Consider the following 14,154-nt stretch of genomic DNA (forward strand, 5'->3'; position numbering starts at 1 on the left):
GACCTGACTGGGCTCTGTGGTCTTAGAGGAGCATGGTCTCCATCTCTGAGGTACCATCATTACCCTGACCTTACTGGGCTCCTGTAGTCTTAGAGGAGCATGGTCTCCATCTCTGAGGCACCATCATTACCTCGACCTCACTGGGCTCTATGGTCTTAGAGCAGCGTGGTCTCCATCTCTGTGGCACCATCATTACCTCGGCCTCACTGGGCTCTGTGGTCTTAGAGGAGCATGGTCTCCATCTCTGAGGCACCATCATTACCCTGACCTGACTGGGCTCTGTGGTCTTAGAGGAGCATGGTCTCCATCTCTGAGGCACCATCATTACCCTGATCTGACTGGGCTCTGTGGTCTTAGAGGAGCATGGTCTCCATCTCTGAGGCACCATCATTACCCTGACCTGACTGGGCTCTGTGGTCTTAGAGGAGCATGGTCTCCATCTCTGAGGCACCATCATTACCCTGACCTGACTGGGCTCCTGTGGTCTTAGAGCAGCGTGGTCTCCATCTCTGAGGCACCATCATTACCTCAATCTCACTGGGCTCTGTGGTCTTAGAGGAGCGTGATCTCCATCTCTGAGGCACCATCATTACCCTGACCTGACTAGGCTCCTGTGGTCTTAGAGGAGCGTGGTCTCCATCTCTGTGGCACCATCATTACCTCGGCCTCACTGGGCTCTGTGGTCTTAGAGCAGCGTGGTCTCCATCTCTGTGGCACCATCATTACCTCGGCCTCACTGGGCTCTGTGGTCTTAGAGGAGCGTGGTCTCCATCTCTGAGGCACCATCATTACCCTGACCTGACTGGGCTCTGTGGTCTTAGAGGAGCGTGGTCTCCATCTCTGAGGCACCATCATTACCCTGACCTCACTGGGCTCTGTGGTCTTAGAGGAGCGTGGTCTCCATCTCTGAGGCACCGCCATTGCCTTGACCTGACTGGGCTCTTGTGTCCCCCTCAGGTCCGGCTTGGTCAAAGCGTCTTTAAGTGAAGGAGTGCGTCATGGAAGCTTCTCCAGGCTGACACAGCCCCCTGCCATGGCCCCCTCCTCTCTGTCTATGGGCTCAGCCTTCCGCTCTGGTCTTTGGTGGGTCTGCTGGGCCTCCCTGTGTGCTCTCTCACCCTCAGCCTCCTGGAGCCTCCCTGAATTGGCTTTCTCTACTTTCCTTTGCGGCGGTCCTGTGGCCATCAGTCACAGTGCCCAGGCTTCGGCAGGTCCCTGTCTTCCCGTGCCGTACAGCCATGCACAGGGGGCTCTCGTGGGAAGCAAGGGTTGCCTCCAGGCTGTCTTTTCTTCTTCAAAGTCCATCTAGGAAGCGTCTGCCAAGTATGCCTGTCCCTTCTCCGTGTTTGGGTGCCATGCTTCTTCCCATCCGCAACGCCAACATGAAGATCCCGTTCACTCAGCACCTGCTGCATGCCAGGAGCTGGATTGATACGTGATCCCGCGCCACAAGAACATGATCCGCCCTGAGGAGCCTGCTGTGGACGGGAGAGCAGAGCAGTGAGCGGGCACCTCCACTGTGGTGCCCTGGGCGTTGGACGGGTTACCAGGGGCACCTGGGAGGCAGAGGAGGACACCTGGACTTCAGGCACTTCAGGAGGCCAGGACTGGAGGCTGAGGACTGAGGGCTGTGGTCCAGAGGCAGAAGAAGGCACCTGCAGGGGATGATAAGTGGGTCGGAGTGCGAGGGCGAGGAAGGGACTTTGAGGACGACAGCTGGGGTCCCTGCCGTGCTTTTCAGACCATTGAAGGCGAAGCTGCCAGAGAATGGCCCCTTTGGAATCAGATCACCTTGCCTGGCGTGAGGAGGACAGGTGGGAAGGAGGCCGAGGTCCGGAGAGGGGCGCGAGTGGCAGTGTGGTGTAGACAGGACTGAAGTGACCCCGAAGGACGGGGAGAAGGCAGGGTCATGATGAGCTGGAGGCAGAAGGGACGGAACTGGAGCGTCTTCCTGTGGGGGCGGCTGGTCTAGAGAGCCCCCAGCGAGGGGCGGAGAGCCTGAGAGGTGGCCGCCAGGCAGAGGGACACTGGGCAGTTTGGCCTTCGGGGCGTCTTGGGGTGACCCTTTGCTCCTGCTGAGAAGTCCAGTCAGGGCGAGGTCATCAGTGGTCCCTGACACCCCCTGAAGCGTTAGGCAGTGGAAACCCGGTGCTCAGAGGTGCCATGTGCCCAGCAGGTGGGGACGAGCCAGCTGACCGCAGGGCGGGTGAGCTGGAGAAGGCCGCACTGACCACCGTCTAGGGAGGGACAGTTGCTTTGGCTTCTCCGTGGGGGTGTCTAGGTCTCCTCACTGGACTTCCCTTCGACAGGTCAGCTGTGCTCCCGAGTGACTTGGGAGGGCTCTGGAAGTGGCCTTGCTGCAGGGGAGGCAAGGCCAGGGTGTGCCCGTGGTGTCCCGCCACCCTGCCCTCCTGTCTGGAGGGGCCCTGTCCATTCTCCTGGTCCTGCAGAGCCGCATGTCACCGTCTGGAAGGACGCTCTCCCTCCCGCAGCCCGACGCTCGGTGTCTCCTCGTGTGGCGCTGGCGAGGACTGCCCAGTGACGGGCCCGAGGGGGCAGGAGAGCACGCCTCTGCCTGGTCCCTGGGTCCTGCGTGGCCTCTCCGTCAGGAGAGGGGCTTGGTGCAGGGCTGCCTGCCTCTGTCCAGGTGGGCGGTCCCCTCCCTGCTTTGCCGAGAGCCTTCCTCCCGGGTGCTGCTCAGTGGCTGTGCTGGGTGTTCTGAGCGCTTCGCTTTCGTCTCTTGCTGCTGGGATGGAGCCCAGGGCCTCGGCGTGCCGCACACTGGCTGGGCCTCCGCCTCACAGCCCCGGCCCGACTCGCCGCCTGTTGACCCAGCTCCTTGACAGATGGGCCCTGTGGACGTGTCCTTTCTTTTTCTTTCTTCCCATCTTTGTAAAATCTGTGTCTGCTGATTCTAACACCGGTCATCTCAGGCTCCGTCTGTGGACACTTCTTATCCCTGTGGACCGTGTTTTCCTATCGCTTTGCCCGTGTGGCCTTTTACTGTACTGACTCTGTGTAGGACACACAGCAGGAACACAGCTGTCTGCCCTCCTGTGAAGAGTGAGTCGTGTCCAGTGGGTGGTTCAACTGTCACTGCCGCTCTCTGGAGGGTATTTCAGTTTTGCTTTGTCCGAGGGCTGATCTCCTGGTGCCGAGGTGTGGATTTCATTCCTAGGTGTGGCCCTTCGGATGTCTCTGTAAACTCCCGAGGTACTTCCTAGGCCCTCTAATGTGGCAGGACTTGAACTCCAAGCACTGATTCCCCTGTAGTGACTAGAAACAGAATTCCTGCTCAACTCCTGCTTTCCAGTTGTTTTGTTTGTTTAATGCAAATATAAACATCTTGGAGTCCTGTTGGCTCTGTGCTGTTCAGGAGCCAGCCAAGGATTTGAAGGGACATCACATGTAGATTTGGGGGCCTGCCCCTTTAGGCTTCCCCGTCTTTGGGGTTTTCTCCTCTCAACTTCTAGCAACTCTGGTCTCCACCTCCACTCTCCAGGTCCTCCGACAAACGAGACTGGATTTCTGCTCACATCCTCTTCCTCAGTCTGGAATTGTCCTTGGGTGTTTTGACTGGGTCGGTCCTTGTGCGGCTTGTTCAGAGTTGGACTCCTTCTGCTCCCTGCCTGTTCCTCCAGGGCTTGGACTCCTGCTTTCTGTCTGTTCCTCCAGGGGTTGGGCTCCTTCTGCTCTCTGTCTGTTCCTCCAGGGGTTGGACTCCTTCTGCTCTCTGCCTGTTCCTCCAGGGGTTGGACTCCTTCTGCTCCCTGCCTGTTCCTCCAGGGGTTGGACTACTTCTGCTCTCTGCCTGTTCCTCCAGGGGTTGGGCTCCTTCTGCTCCCTGCCTGTTCCTCCAGGGGTTGGACTCCTCCTGCTCTCTGCCTGTTCCTCCAGGGGTTGGACTCCTTCTGTTCCCTGCCTGTTCCTCCAGGGGTTGGACTACTTCTGCTCTCTGCCTGTTCCTCCAGGGGTTGGACTCCTTCTGCTCCCTGCCTGTTCCTCCAGGGGTTGGACTCCTTCTACTCCCTGCCTGTTCCTCCAGGGGTTGGGCTCCTTCTACTCCCTGCCTGTTCCTCCAGGGGTTGGGCTCCTGCTCTGTCTGTTCCTCCAGGGGTTGGATTCCTGCTCTGTCTGTTCCTCCAGGGGTTGGACTCCTCCTGCTCTCTGCCTGTTCCTCCAGGGGTTGGACTCCTGCTCTCTGTCTGTTCCTCCAGGGGTTGGACTACTTCTGCTCTCTGCCTTTTCCTCCAGGGGTTGGACTCCTCTGCTCTCTGCCTGTTCCTCCAGGGGTTGGGCTCCTTCTGCTCTCTGCCTGTTCCTCCAGGGTTTGGACTTCTGCTCTCTGCCTGTTTCATTGCTGTCTCGTACCTTCCAATATTTGTTTTGACGTATTTGCTTATGAGTTAGGGCTCATCACTGCTGTCAGGAGTTCTGCCCAGCCCAAGCCATTCAGCAGGACTGAAGGGAAAGGAGGGGACCAAGAGTGTGGACTTTATCCTGGAGCCTGGTCGACTTTAAACAGGGCACAGTCTGATGGTGCACTCGGGGAGGTCAGGGCCTGGTGGCTGCTGGGCAGGCCAGGGAGGGGGAGCCAGGAGGCTATGGGTGCACTTAGGGGACATTTGTAGGAGCTCAAGAGAGAGGTGATGAAGGTCCTCATTAGGGGAGAGGGAAAGGACACCACCAGGGAGGGACTTAAACAACGGTTCTGTCCTGCAGGTGGCCAGTCCTGGGCCCGCCCATGAGAAAGGGTTCTTAAGTGACCCCTGAGGATTACTACATTCCCCCCAGAGTCTGGCCTGGCACAAGATCATCCTGGGACATCACCATGGAGGCTGTGGTGTTGACCCACCTGATGTCCTGGCACAATAGCTGGGCTGACGCTTGGGCACTCCAGGTCTCTCCCTGCTCACCTGAGGCTGCTAAAGGCCACCAGGGTCTAAAGGTCAGGTCTGACCTTGAGCCTGGTCTGCTGAGGCGCAGCCTGTATGTAGGGCGGGGCAGGAGGGCGCAGACCACCCAGGCAGCCACACACACCTGCTGAAACCCTCTCTCCTAGCTCTGTGCTTTCTCTCCGCAGGTCAAATGGATGATGTACTGGATCATATTTGCACTTTTCACCACGGCAGAGACCTTCACGGACATCTTCCTTTGCTGGTAAGAACTGCAGAAATGGGGGTGTTTCCAAGGACGATTTGGCAGGTGTCAGGGAGGGGAGGGAGGGCTGAACCCCAAAACCTCGGCTCAGGTCAGAGGTGCAGGTACAGGGGTGTTAGCTGGATCACTTTTGGTAACTGTGTCTATGAAAGTTGTTCTGCAAGTAAACAGGTCTTGAATGGCCTTGAAGAGCAGGCATTGTTCAAGGCTCCTGGGTTATGGGCAGTCCAGGCCCAGCTCCCCCAATTAATGCAGTTGGTAAAGAAGCATTTATATGTCCAAAGAAAAGGAAAACAAAAAACAGCTGGACGCGGTGGTCCCGCGGCCCAGGAGGCTGAGGTAGGCTGATTGCACTCTGCCACTAATGTCCTTTGATGGACGTTCAAGTTGATTCCTACTATTTCTCTTGTGAGCAGTACAGCCGTGCCTAGCAATGGAATGATTGAAAGTCATTTGTTCTTTGTATGGATAAGTCGCATCTCAGGTGAAGAGGCTGTGAATGGTCCCTAGTATCCTGCTTAGAGTCACAGGGCCTGAGTGCACCCACACTCAGTGCATGTGTGTTAGTAGTGTTGTGGGCAGGGCATGGTGGTGCATGCCTGTCATCCCAGTGACTTGGGAGGCTGGGCAGGAGGATCTCAGGTTCAAGGTCAGCCTCGGCAACTTACGCCCTAAGCAATTGAGAGAGGCCTTGTCTCAACGTGAAAGATAGAACTGGGGATGTAGCTCAGTGGCAAGGCATTCCTGGTTCAATCCCTAGCATCGAGAACAAAACAAAACCAAAAAGTAGCATGAAAGAGACATGAACCAGGGCTGTTCCTCCAACTCGGAATCCCAAGGTTGGTTTTGCATTCGCTATTATATGAATCTTCTACCATGACCAAGTATCATCAGAGAAATAGGTGAATAAAGATTCTTTTAGAGAAGAACAAGCTGTTACTCGAAGAGGACCGTGTGAACTTGCCCTCGGCTGTCGTTGGCCGGGGACAGGCCTGCGGGGCACCTCTCTGTTTGGGGTCAGTGGCCTGGAGCTGCAGGGCAGGAGCCTGATTTCCTGGTTCAGGATGCTCGTGCCATCTGCTCTGAGCCAGAGGGCCCAGCGGGCTCCTGAGAATGGCGACTGGGCCTCCTCCATGGAGGCCGAGCTGGTGGCGCCATCCCTCCTCCCCCAGGTGCAAAGGCGGGCTCTGGGGCTTGGGCGGTGTGCAGAGCTGCATCAGGGAGACCATCTGATCCACAGCGATGAGGCTGACGGGCCCGGGGACTGGGTGCTGGAGCTCGCCCTTTCCCTGGGCACTGGGTCTCAGGGTCTCACACTTCCCGAGTGCTCAGTGACCACTTTTGCATTTGATCTGATTTTTATACACAAGTCACCTCAGTTCCCTAGTGCCACCATTGCCGATCAACCCTTGGAGCTCTCGTTCCAGGTTAGCAGGCCGGGTAGAATTGACCGCCCAGGACCTCATGGGGCCTCATGGAGGTGTGGGCCCGCCTGGGCTGTTGGGATGCCCCGCGTGGCTGGTTCTGGTTGTCGGGGCCCCTTCCTATGGTTGGAGGGCTTGCTGCCGCCACCCCTTCCTCTCCAGCTGAAGGGCCTGGAGCCGCCCCTTCTTTGAACCTGTCTTCTGCAGAGGGAGCTCTGCCTCTGCTCTAGACCTCCTTACGAGGGCCGCCCCAATAATCTAGGAGGACCAGCCTCCTTTCTTAAAGTCAGCCGGACGTAACCTTCATTTCACCTGTGGAGTCCCTTTGCCCTGGAAGGAGTATTCAAGGGAGTAAAACGGGGGACAAGGTCTTGGGCCCAGATTTGCCAACGGCCGGGGAGTATCAGCATTGGGAGCTGAGCAGGGGCGGGCAGAGCCCTCGTGCCCACAGCCGCCCCGCCTGCTCCGCTTCTGGCCTCTTAGCTGGAGGCGGCCAGGAGTCTGGGTGGTAGCAAGGGTCCCGCGCTCCTCCTGGAGCCTGGCTCTGCCCCTGCAGGGACCCGTCGCACACTCCGCTCTTCGCCCTGCTGGGGGACAGTCTGCTCTTCATGGTTAGGTCTTTAGTACCTGCTCCCTGATGGGAAGGCTGGTTAAATGTGGCTTAGACGGACGGATGGGGACTTGTTTCACCATCCGTGAGACAGTTGCATCTTCTTCAGAAGTCAGGACTGTGTCCAGTGCATGGCAATGCGAAGTTGAAGCCGCACACTAAGCGGTGATTCCAGGGGCCGCCGGGCAGGGCTGGTGGGGTGTGAGCCCTGGTTCCACCCGCACACCACCCCTTGAGGAGGAGGAGGGCAGGAGGGGTCCGTGCCGCCCCTCAGCCCCTCGGCCCTGTCCCAGAGGCCCCACCATGAAGTCTCCCGTGCTTTCTTCTAGAATGCTCTGTATACACAAGTCACGTATTCAGACCGTTATGTTCCATGGTCAGCCTCCTGGAAGATGGCGACCCCTCCAGGGTGTGGAGCTGTGGGGGAGACCACAGCTGCCCCGTGTCCCCAGCGCTGTGCCTGTGCCTGGGCTGAGGGCACAAGTGTGGGTTCCTCTGTGCTCCTGGGTCCTCCAGGGGTCCCCACAGGACGAGCAGGCTGGACAGTGGGGCAGGCCGGAGCAGGCGTGGGTGGGGGTGGTGTTGGCAGAGCTGGCGGACCCAGCCTCTAGGAAGCCCAGGGTCCAAGTGGCTCCACCTGGTCCTGATTCCAGAGGCCACCGTGCCCCTCCCATCCCTACACTGCAGAGAGACCCGGGGCTCACCAGGGCCAGCGCACTTTGTGAAGGGTCAGACAGTGCGTTGAGCCGTTACCGCCACTCCTAACAGACCCGACGCGGGCCTGGCCATGTTCTAGTGCGACTTCCACTGATGGGCTCAGTGGACGGGCTGGACCCGGCCCGGGGTCCTTGGGCCTCCAGGATCCAGACACTATGGAGACCACCTCTGAGAACTGAAGGAAGAGAAAAGAAGACAATTGTCGGGGATGGTTGGAGTGACCCACAGCATGGAAGAAGAGCGGGAAGACTGAACTTTGGAAGGGGAGGAGCTGGGGCATCTCAGTGACCCTGGCATGGAATCTGTCCACTGCCTGGTACCCCCAGCACTGTCCATGTCCACGCTGAGGGCCTCTTTGTTCCAGATTTTACTCTCCTGCCATAGAGTTGCTTAGTACTTACTACTCAGTACCACCTCAGTAATACCTAGTACATGGTACTCAATACTACCTTAGTAGTACTTAGTCCTTAGCTGTGCTCTGGAGATCACTAAGCGTGAGCAGGGCCACAGGGACCCGCCCACAATGTCTAATGGCGGGAGCAGACAGGGGAGAGTTTCTAGGTAATACAGATAAACAGTAAGGAAAGCCTTGAGCGGGGAGGACGTTGGAGCCACCAAAGCAGATGGGGGCAGGCGGAGCTCTGGCCCCCACCCCAGCGCCTGCGTGCTCGATGGGTCGCCTGTCTTGGCTCCGACTCGATGCCACCCCAGGGCAGGCACGTCCATCCTTCTCCGCACACCTTCAACCTGCAGCTTTTCAGCGGGGTTCTCCCAAACGAATCCCTCCTAAGCAGGTCTCTTCTGCAGACCAGTGGGCCAGGCAGGAAGCTGGAGAGGTGGACAGGGAGCTAGGGACAGCTCACGGCGGCTGAGTCTTCAGATGCTGGTTGTACTACCAAAACACTCGAAAGAGCCTGCTTTGAACCAAGGGTCCCAGGGAGGCCTGGAAAGGGCCGGGGCGGCTTCCTTCTATGCTCTGGGTACTGCTGCAGCCTTTCCAGCCAAGGAACAAACCACGTGTGTAATTCTACACCCAGCTGATTCCCCTGCCCCAGAGACCTTCAGCCAAGCACCATCACCCCCGTGAGCAGGGGAACACAGCTCAGCACCGCCTCATACAGTCCAGAGCTACCTGGGAGCAGCGCCCGATGGGCAGGGCTGCTGGGCACTGCAAAGCCTGCTCTGAATTAGTCCCTGGAGAGGTCCTTTTGGCCTGACAAGACGAGGCCTGGGAAATGAGCCCAGAAGATTGGGAGATTGGCAGGAAGGTTTTCAAAGGCCGTGACAGTGCAGAGGGGATACACCCGAAAAAACGAAAGCCAGAGAATAAATGGGGCCTGAGCAGTCCAGGAGGGCTGTGCAGGATCTTGCATGCAGCTCATCCCACAAGCCCTAATCGCACAGCCTGGGGCAGAGGCTCTTAAGTTGGCCGTACTCCATGAGGCTGTGGGAATCAGGTGCTCTTCCCACAGCTGCATGAGGGGCCTCTTCTGACCACAAAGCACACGCAGCAGTTCCTCTTCTGGGCATTTGTGCTGCACACAGTGTCCACATGCTGTGTAAAGAAGCACACACCAGCTGGTCATGGTGGCGCAGACCTGTGATCCCGGTGACTCGGGAGGCTGAGGCAGGAGGATCACAAGTTCCAGGCCAGCCTGGGCAACTTAGTAAGACCCTGTCTCAAAATAAAACTAGGGCTGGGGATGCGGCTCAGAGGCCAAGTGCTCTGTGTTCAATCCTAGTACAAAAAAATGAAGCACAGGGGGCTTGCTTGTAGCTTCCTGCATAGCCAAAGATTGCCACCCCAAGAATGTCCCTTGCGGGGGCTCGGGGGACGCTCCGTACCTGTTTGCCGCCGTGGAGACTGTGCTGTGTGAGACGGGGCCAGGGCCTCTGTAGTGGAAGGGGCCGTGTGGAGGCTGCTGGGCTCATGGAGGGCAGGCAAGGAGTCCGTGGCACCTGGGATTGCATTTGCCCAGCCCCTGCCTCTGGAAAGGTGCACCAGCAGCGGATGTTTTTACCTAGGAAAGGGCGAGGGGAAGGAGACTCTTGGCTGCACACTCAGGGCCTTGGGCATTGTGGTAGCTTAGCGCCTGCCTGACCTACTTTTTGAAGGTGCGTCTTTTACGTAATGAATAAGAGAGTGCGGCAGATGCCCTCAGGGCTGCCTGTGCCCTGGTGGTGATGCCTCAGCTTGCCAGGCTCCTTGCTTTTCCTGGGGGCTGGCGAGGACTTGTTCTCAAAACAAAAGTTCCTCGGTGATTAATCACCAGGGCACTCCTGGCGGGAGACGTGGCCAACGTGGGAGGACCACGGCTGTTCCTCAAAGCCTCTTCTCTCGCTGTGAAACATGGAGCAATCCTGCCAGCAGTGTGCCCCTAGTTGCTGAGGGAATAGTCTGGAAGGCCTTATAGAAAGCAGAGGGGCCCAGACCTTGGTGAGGAAAGGAGAAGAAGGCAGAGCTGCACATCTGGGGGGTTCTGTGTGAGCACAGAGGACCTAAGATGCCTTGTTAGAGATCCTTCTTTTTTTCATTGGTCATGGTGGTGCAGCCTATAATCCCAGCATCTCGGGAGGCTGAGGCGGGAGAATCCCAAGTTCCAGGCCAGCCTGAGCAACTTAGCAAGACCCCATCTCAAAATAAAACTAGGGCTGGGGTGTGGCTCGGGCAGAGTGCTTGCCTGGCATGTAGAGGCCCTGGGTTCAGTCACCGCTACTGCAAAATAGAATTCAAAGTAGTTGATCTCTTTCCCTTTGGCTCCCTGCCTGAGCTGGGTGCCTGGGGAGGACTTCCTTTCTGAGCCCTCAGACTGGTACAGGTGCTTCAACGTAGCATCGGAACACCCAGATTGTTCCCATCAAGTGTGGCAAGCTGCACAGACATGGAAGTGCTGCCGGGCAGGAAGAAGTCAGTTCCACTCTCAGAGCCCAGAAACAGGAGAGCAGCCGCCCACGCCAGGGCAGAGGGAGGCCGAGGGAAGGACAGGGCCCGGAGGCTGAGCTGCAGCCTGCACAGGGAGGAGTAGGGCAGCAGGCTGGCGGGCTGCGGGCTGCCAGTACAGATCCTCAAAGGGCCCTGGGAGCAGGGCTTCCCTGGGGCCTGGTCCTGGTCCTGGGGTGACTGGGGCGGTGGTCGAGGTGGAGGGTGGCTGGGTGGTGGCTCTGGGCCGGCCGGTTGGTACGCGCAGGCTGCGCCTGGGTGTGTTCTGTGCCCTCTCTGCCTGCTGGCCAGGGCGTCCCCTCCGCCAAGGCCCCCGCATGTCCCCCAGCAGAGCACAGGCAGGAAGACATGCTTAGTACCCCTGGGCCCTGGGACGAGGCTGCACAGGAGGCTTGTCTGGCTGAGCAGGTGATGGAGGTGGAGATCCAGACCAAGCTGCCCACCAGCCCTGCACCCACGGGTCTGCACCCAGGGGAAGGGCTGGCTCGGATGCAGTCAGGGACTCCGAGGGGGCAGGCAGAGGCCATGTGGCACTGCCCAGGTTGCCGCTCTGTGATTGTTTTTGAGTATTTTTAATCTGTTCTTTTTAGTTATGCGTGACAGTGGAGTGTGTTCTGACACATCACACGTACACGGCATATAAGTTCCCATTCTGTGGTTGGATCTGACGTGGAGGCACATTATCATGTGTCCACATATGAACCTGGGAAGGGATGTCCCATCCATCCTGCTGTCTTTCTCATCCCCATCGCTGTCCCTTCCCTTCATTTCCCTTTGTCTGATCTGCTGAACTTCTATTCTTTCCTCCCCACCCCTAGCATGAGTCAGCATCCACATATCACCAGAAGGAATGTTCGGCCTTTGATTTTTGTGGCGAGGATTGACCTATTTCACTTAGCATGAAGTTCTCCTCCACCCATTTACCTGCAGATGCCGTGATTTTATTCTTCTTTATGGCTGAGTAATATTCCATTGTGTGTATAGATACTACATTTTCTTTACCCATTCATCCGTTGAGGGGTACCTAAGTTGGTTCCAAAGCTTAGCTATTATGAGCTGAGCTGCTATGAACATGGATGTGGCTGCATCACTGTCGTATGCTGATTTTTAAGTCCTTTGAGTATAGGCCAAGGAGTGGGAAAGCTGGGTCAAATGGTGGGTCCATTCCAAGTTTTCTGAGGAATCTCCAACTGCTTTCCAGAGTGGCTGCACCAATTTGCAGTCCCACCAGCAATGAGTGATGCCCTGTTATTTCTGATTACCTGGTCAGTCTCTGCTTCCCTAGTGCCAAGGGTGCCAGAGTTGCATCTGTTTTCCATAAGCTCCAGGAAGGCAGGGACCAGGCCTTTCACGGTCATCTCCCCAATGCCTGGCACAGGCTGGGCACGCGGGTGCTGGGTGTCTGTGGGACAAATAAATGAACGGGCTCAAGGGTATCAGGATGCAAACTCCAGAAGAGTGTCTTACCTGCATCCCGACCTCTTCTCTGCTTTGACACCAAAAACTCAAGATCCGTTCACCTGCCGTGGACCCGGGCAGGGTGAGCGCTCTCCTTCCCTGTGCCCTGGGCCTGGAGAGCCTGAACCTCCTCCTGTGCTTGTGCCCTCTTGGCTAGGAGTGCAGAGTGGGCCTCTGGGTGCCAGGCCCGGCCTGGTACTCTCCATCCACGGCTGCAGCCTCCAGGAGGCTGCCTTCTCTGCTGCCGGCAGGGTCGCAGGCCGCAGAGGGCAGCCCCTTCCTGGGTTGCTCAGGCAGCAGCAGAAGACATGGTCCCGCTCCCAGGAGGCTGCGCGGGGAGCGGCGGGGGGCAGGCCTTCCGTGGGCAGAGGAGGGAAGGACTGGGGCCTGGCCTGCCCGGCTGAGGTGTTCACGTGCCCAGCTGGGTTTGCTGGGGACCTAACAAGACCCGCACCCTCTCTTCTCAGGTTCCCGTTCTACTACGAACTGAAAATCGCTTTTGTAGCCTGGCTGCTGTCCCCCTACACCAAGGGCTCCAGCCTGCTGTACAGGAAGTTCGTGCACCCCACGCTGTCCTCGAAAGAGAAGGTAACTGAAGCCGCTTCCAGAGAGAGCTGAGGTCACTGTCAGCATGAGAGGCTGGCCACGTCATTGCAGGAGACCCCTCGGAGGGGTGCTTAGTTCCCGCTAGTCTTCTCGAATGTTGCGTATTTATTATTACTTGATCGTACCAGATGTGGGGTGCAGCATGAGAATTCAACACCCGAACCCAGTCTGTAAGGGTCAGCCCAGGGTGAGCGTGACCCCTCCGGGTCCAAGGCTTCCCAACCCTCTCCGAGTTCTTCCTACACGTACCACAGTCGTGGGGAGCACCAGCCTTTACTCCTGCCTGTGCTTCTGAACCCCGGCCCTGCCTCCTCCTCCCCCACCGCCCTGTCCCTCCTCCACATTCAGGTGAACACGGTCAGCACCCACATGGGAGGGAGAACTTGTGTCTGGCTTATTTCGCTGACGTACGTGCCCCGGTGCCACCCGCTTTGCCCCAGCTGATAGGATGCCATTCTCTGATGGCCGCATGATAGTCCACATGTGTGAGGACCGCAGTCTCTTCCTCCATTCGTCCACGGGTGGCATCCAGGCTGGTCCCATAGCTTAGCTTCTGTGAGCAACAGGGTGGGGGACAGAAGCCGTGTGACCATCTCCCCAGGCACAGAACGCCCTGCAGCGTTCCACAGACCTTCACGGTGAAAGCGGAGCAGGTTGGGTGAGGAAGGAACGCACTCTTCATGAGAAGGGCCATCTGAGCAGACCCACGGGCAGCGTCCTGCGAGCAGGGCAGGCCGAGGGCCTTTCCTCTGAGATCTGGGGCGGGACGAGGTGCGCTCTCTCACCCAGACCCCACAGTGCTGGCGGTCAGAGCCAGGGCAGGGGAAGGACAGGGCAGGGGCCAGAGGGGCCCGGCACGTGCAGCTGAGGTGAGTGCACACGGGGACACGCCAGGGCCCGTCAGAACTGACCACGAATGCAGTGGACTGGCAGGAGGCCAAGCCAGGCCAGGACGGCGTGTTTCTCAGTCAGCAGGGGCAGCTCTGCAAGGAGAGAAATCATGAAAGCGACTTTTCTTTCTTTCTTTCTCTCCCTCCCTTCCTTCCTTCCACAAGGAATCGAACCCAGGGGCGCCAGGGTCTTGCTGAGTTCCTCAGGGCCTCGCTAAGTTGCTGAGGCTGGCCTTGAACTCGTGATCCTCCTACCTCAGCCTCCCGAGTCACTGGGATTGCAGGTGGGAGCCACTGCGCCCAGCTCATTTTTTTAAAAGTATATTTTTGTACATGTTAGAAATAGTG

General features: G+C 57.9%; 1 protein-coding gene across 11 annotated transcripts in view; it reads left to right on the forward strand.

Annotated features, from left to right (window-relative positions):
• The window catches only part of REEP1 (receptor accessory protein 1), an 86,078-nt gene that overhangs the window by 44,126 nt on the left and 27,798 nt on the right, over positions 1-14,154 (forward strand). For all 11 annotated transcript variants that reach the window (XM_079111279.1, XM_079111282.1, XM_079111283.1 and 8 more), the window contains exons 3-4: positions 5,084-5,160; positions 12,778-12,898. In XM_079111279.1, the coding sequence (XP_078967405.1) occupies positions 5,084-5,160; positions 12,778-12,898 (198 nt within the window). The remainder of the gene's footprint in view (positions 1-5,083; positions 5,161-12,777; positions 12,899-14,154) is intronic.

Source organism: Sciurus vulgaris (genome assembly GCF_902686455.1).
Source record: "Sciurus vulgaris genome assembly, chromosome: 14".
NCBI lineage: Eukaryota > Metazoa > Chordata > Mammalia > Rodentia > Sciuridae > Sciurus > Sciurus vulgaris.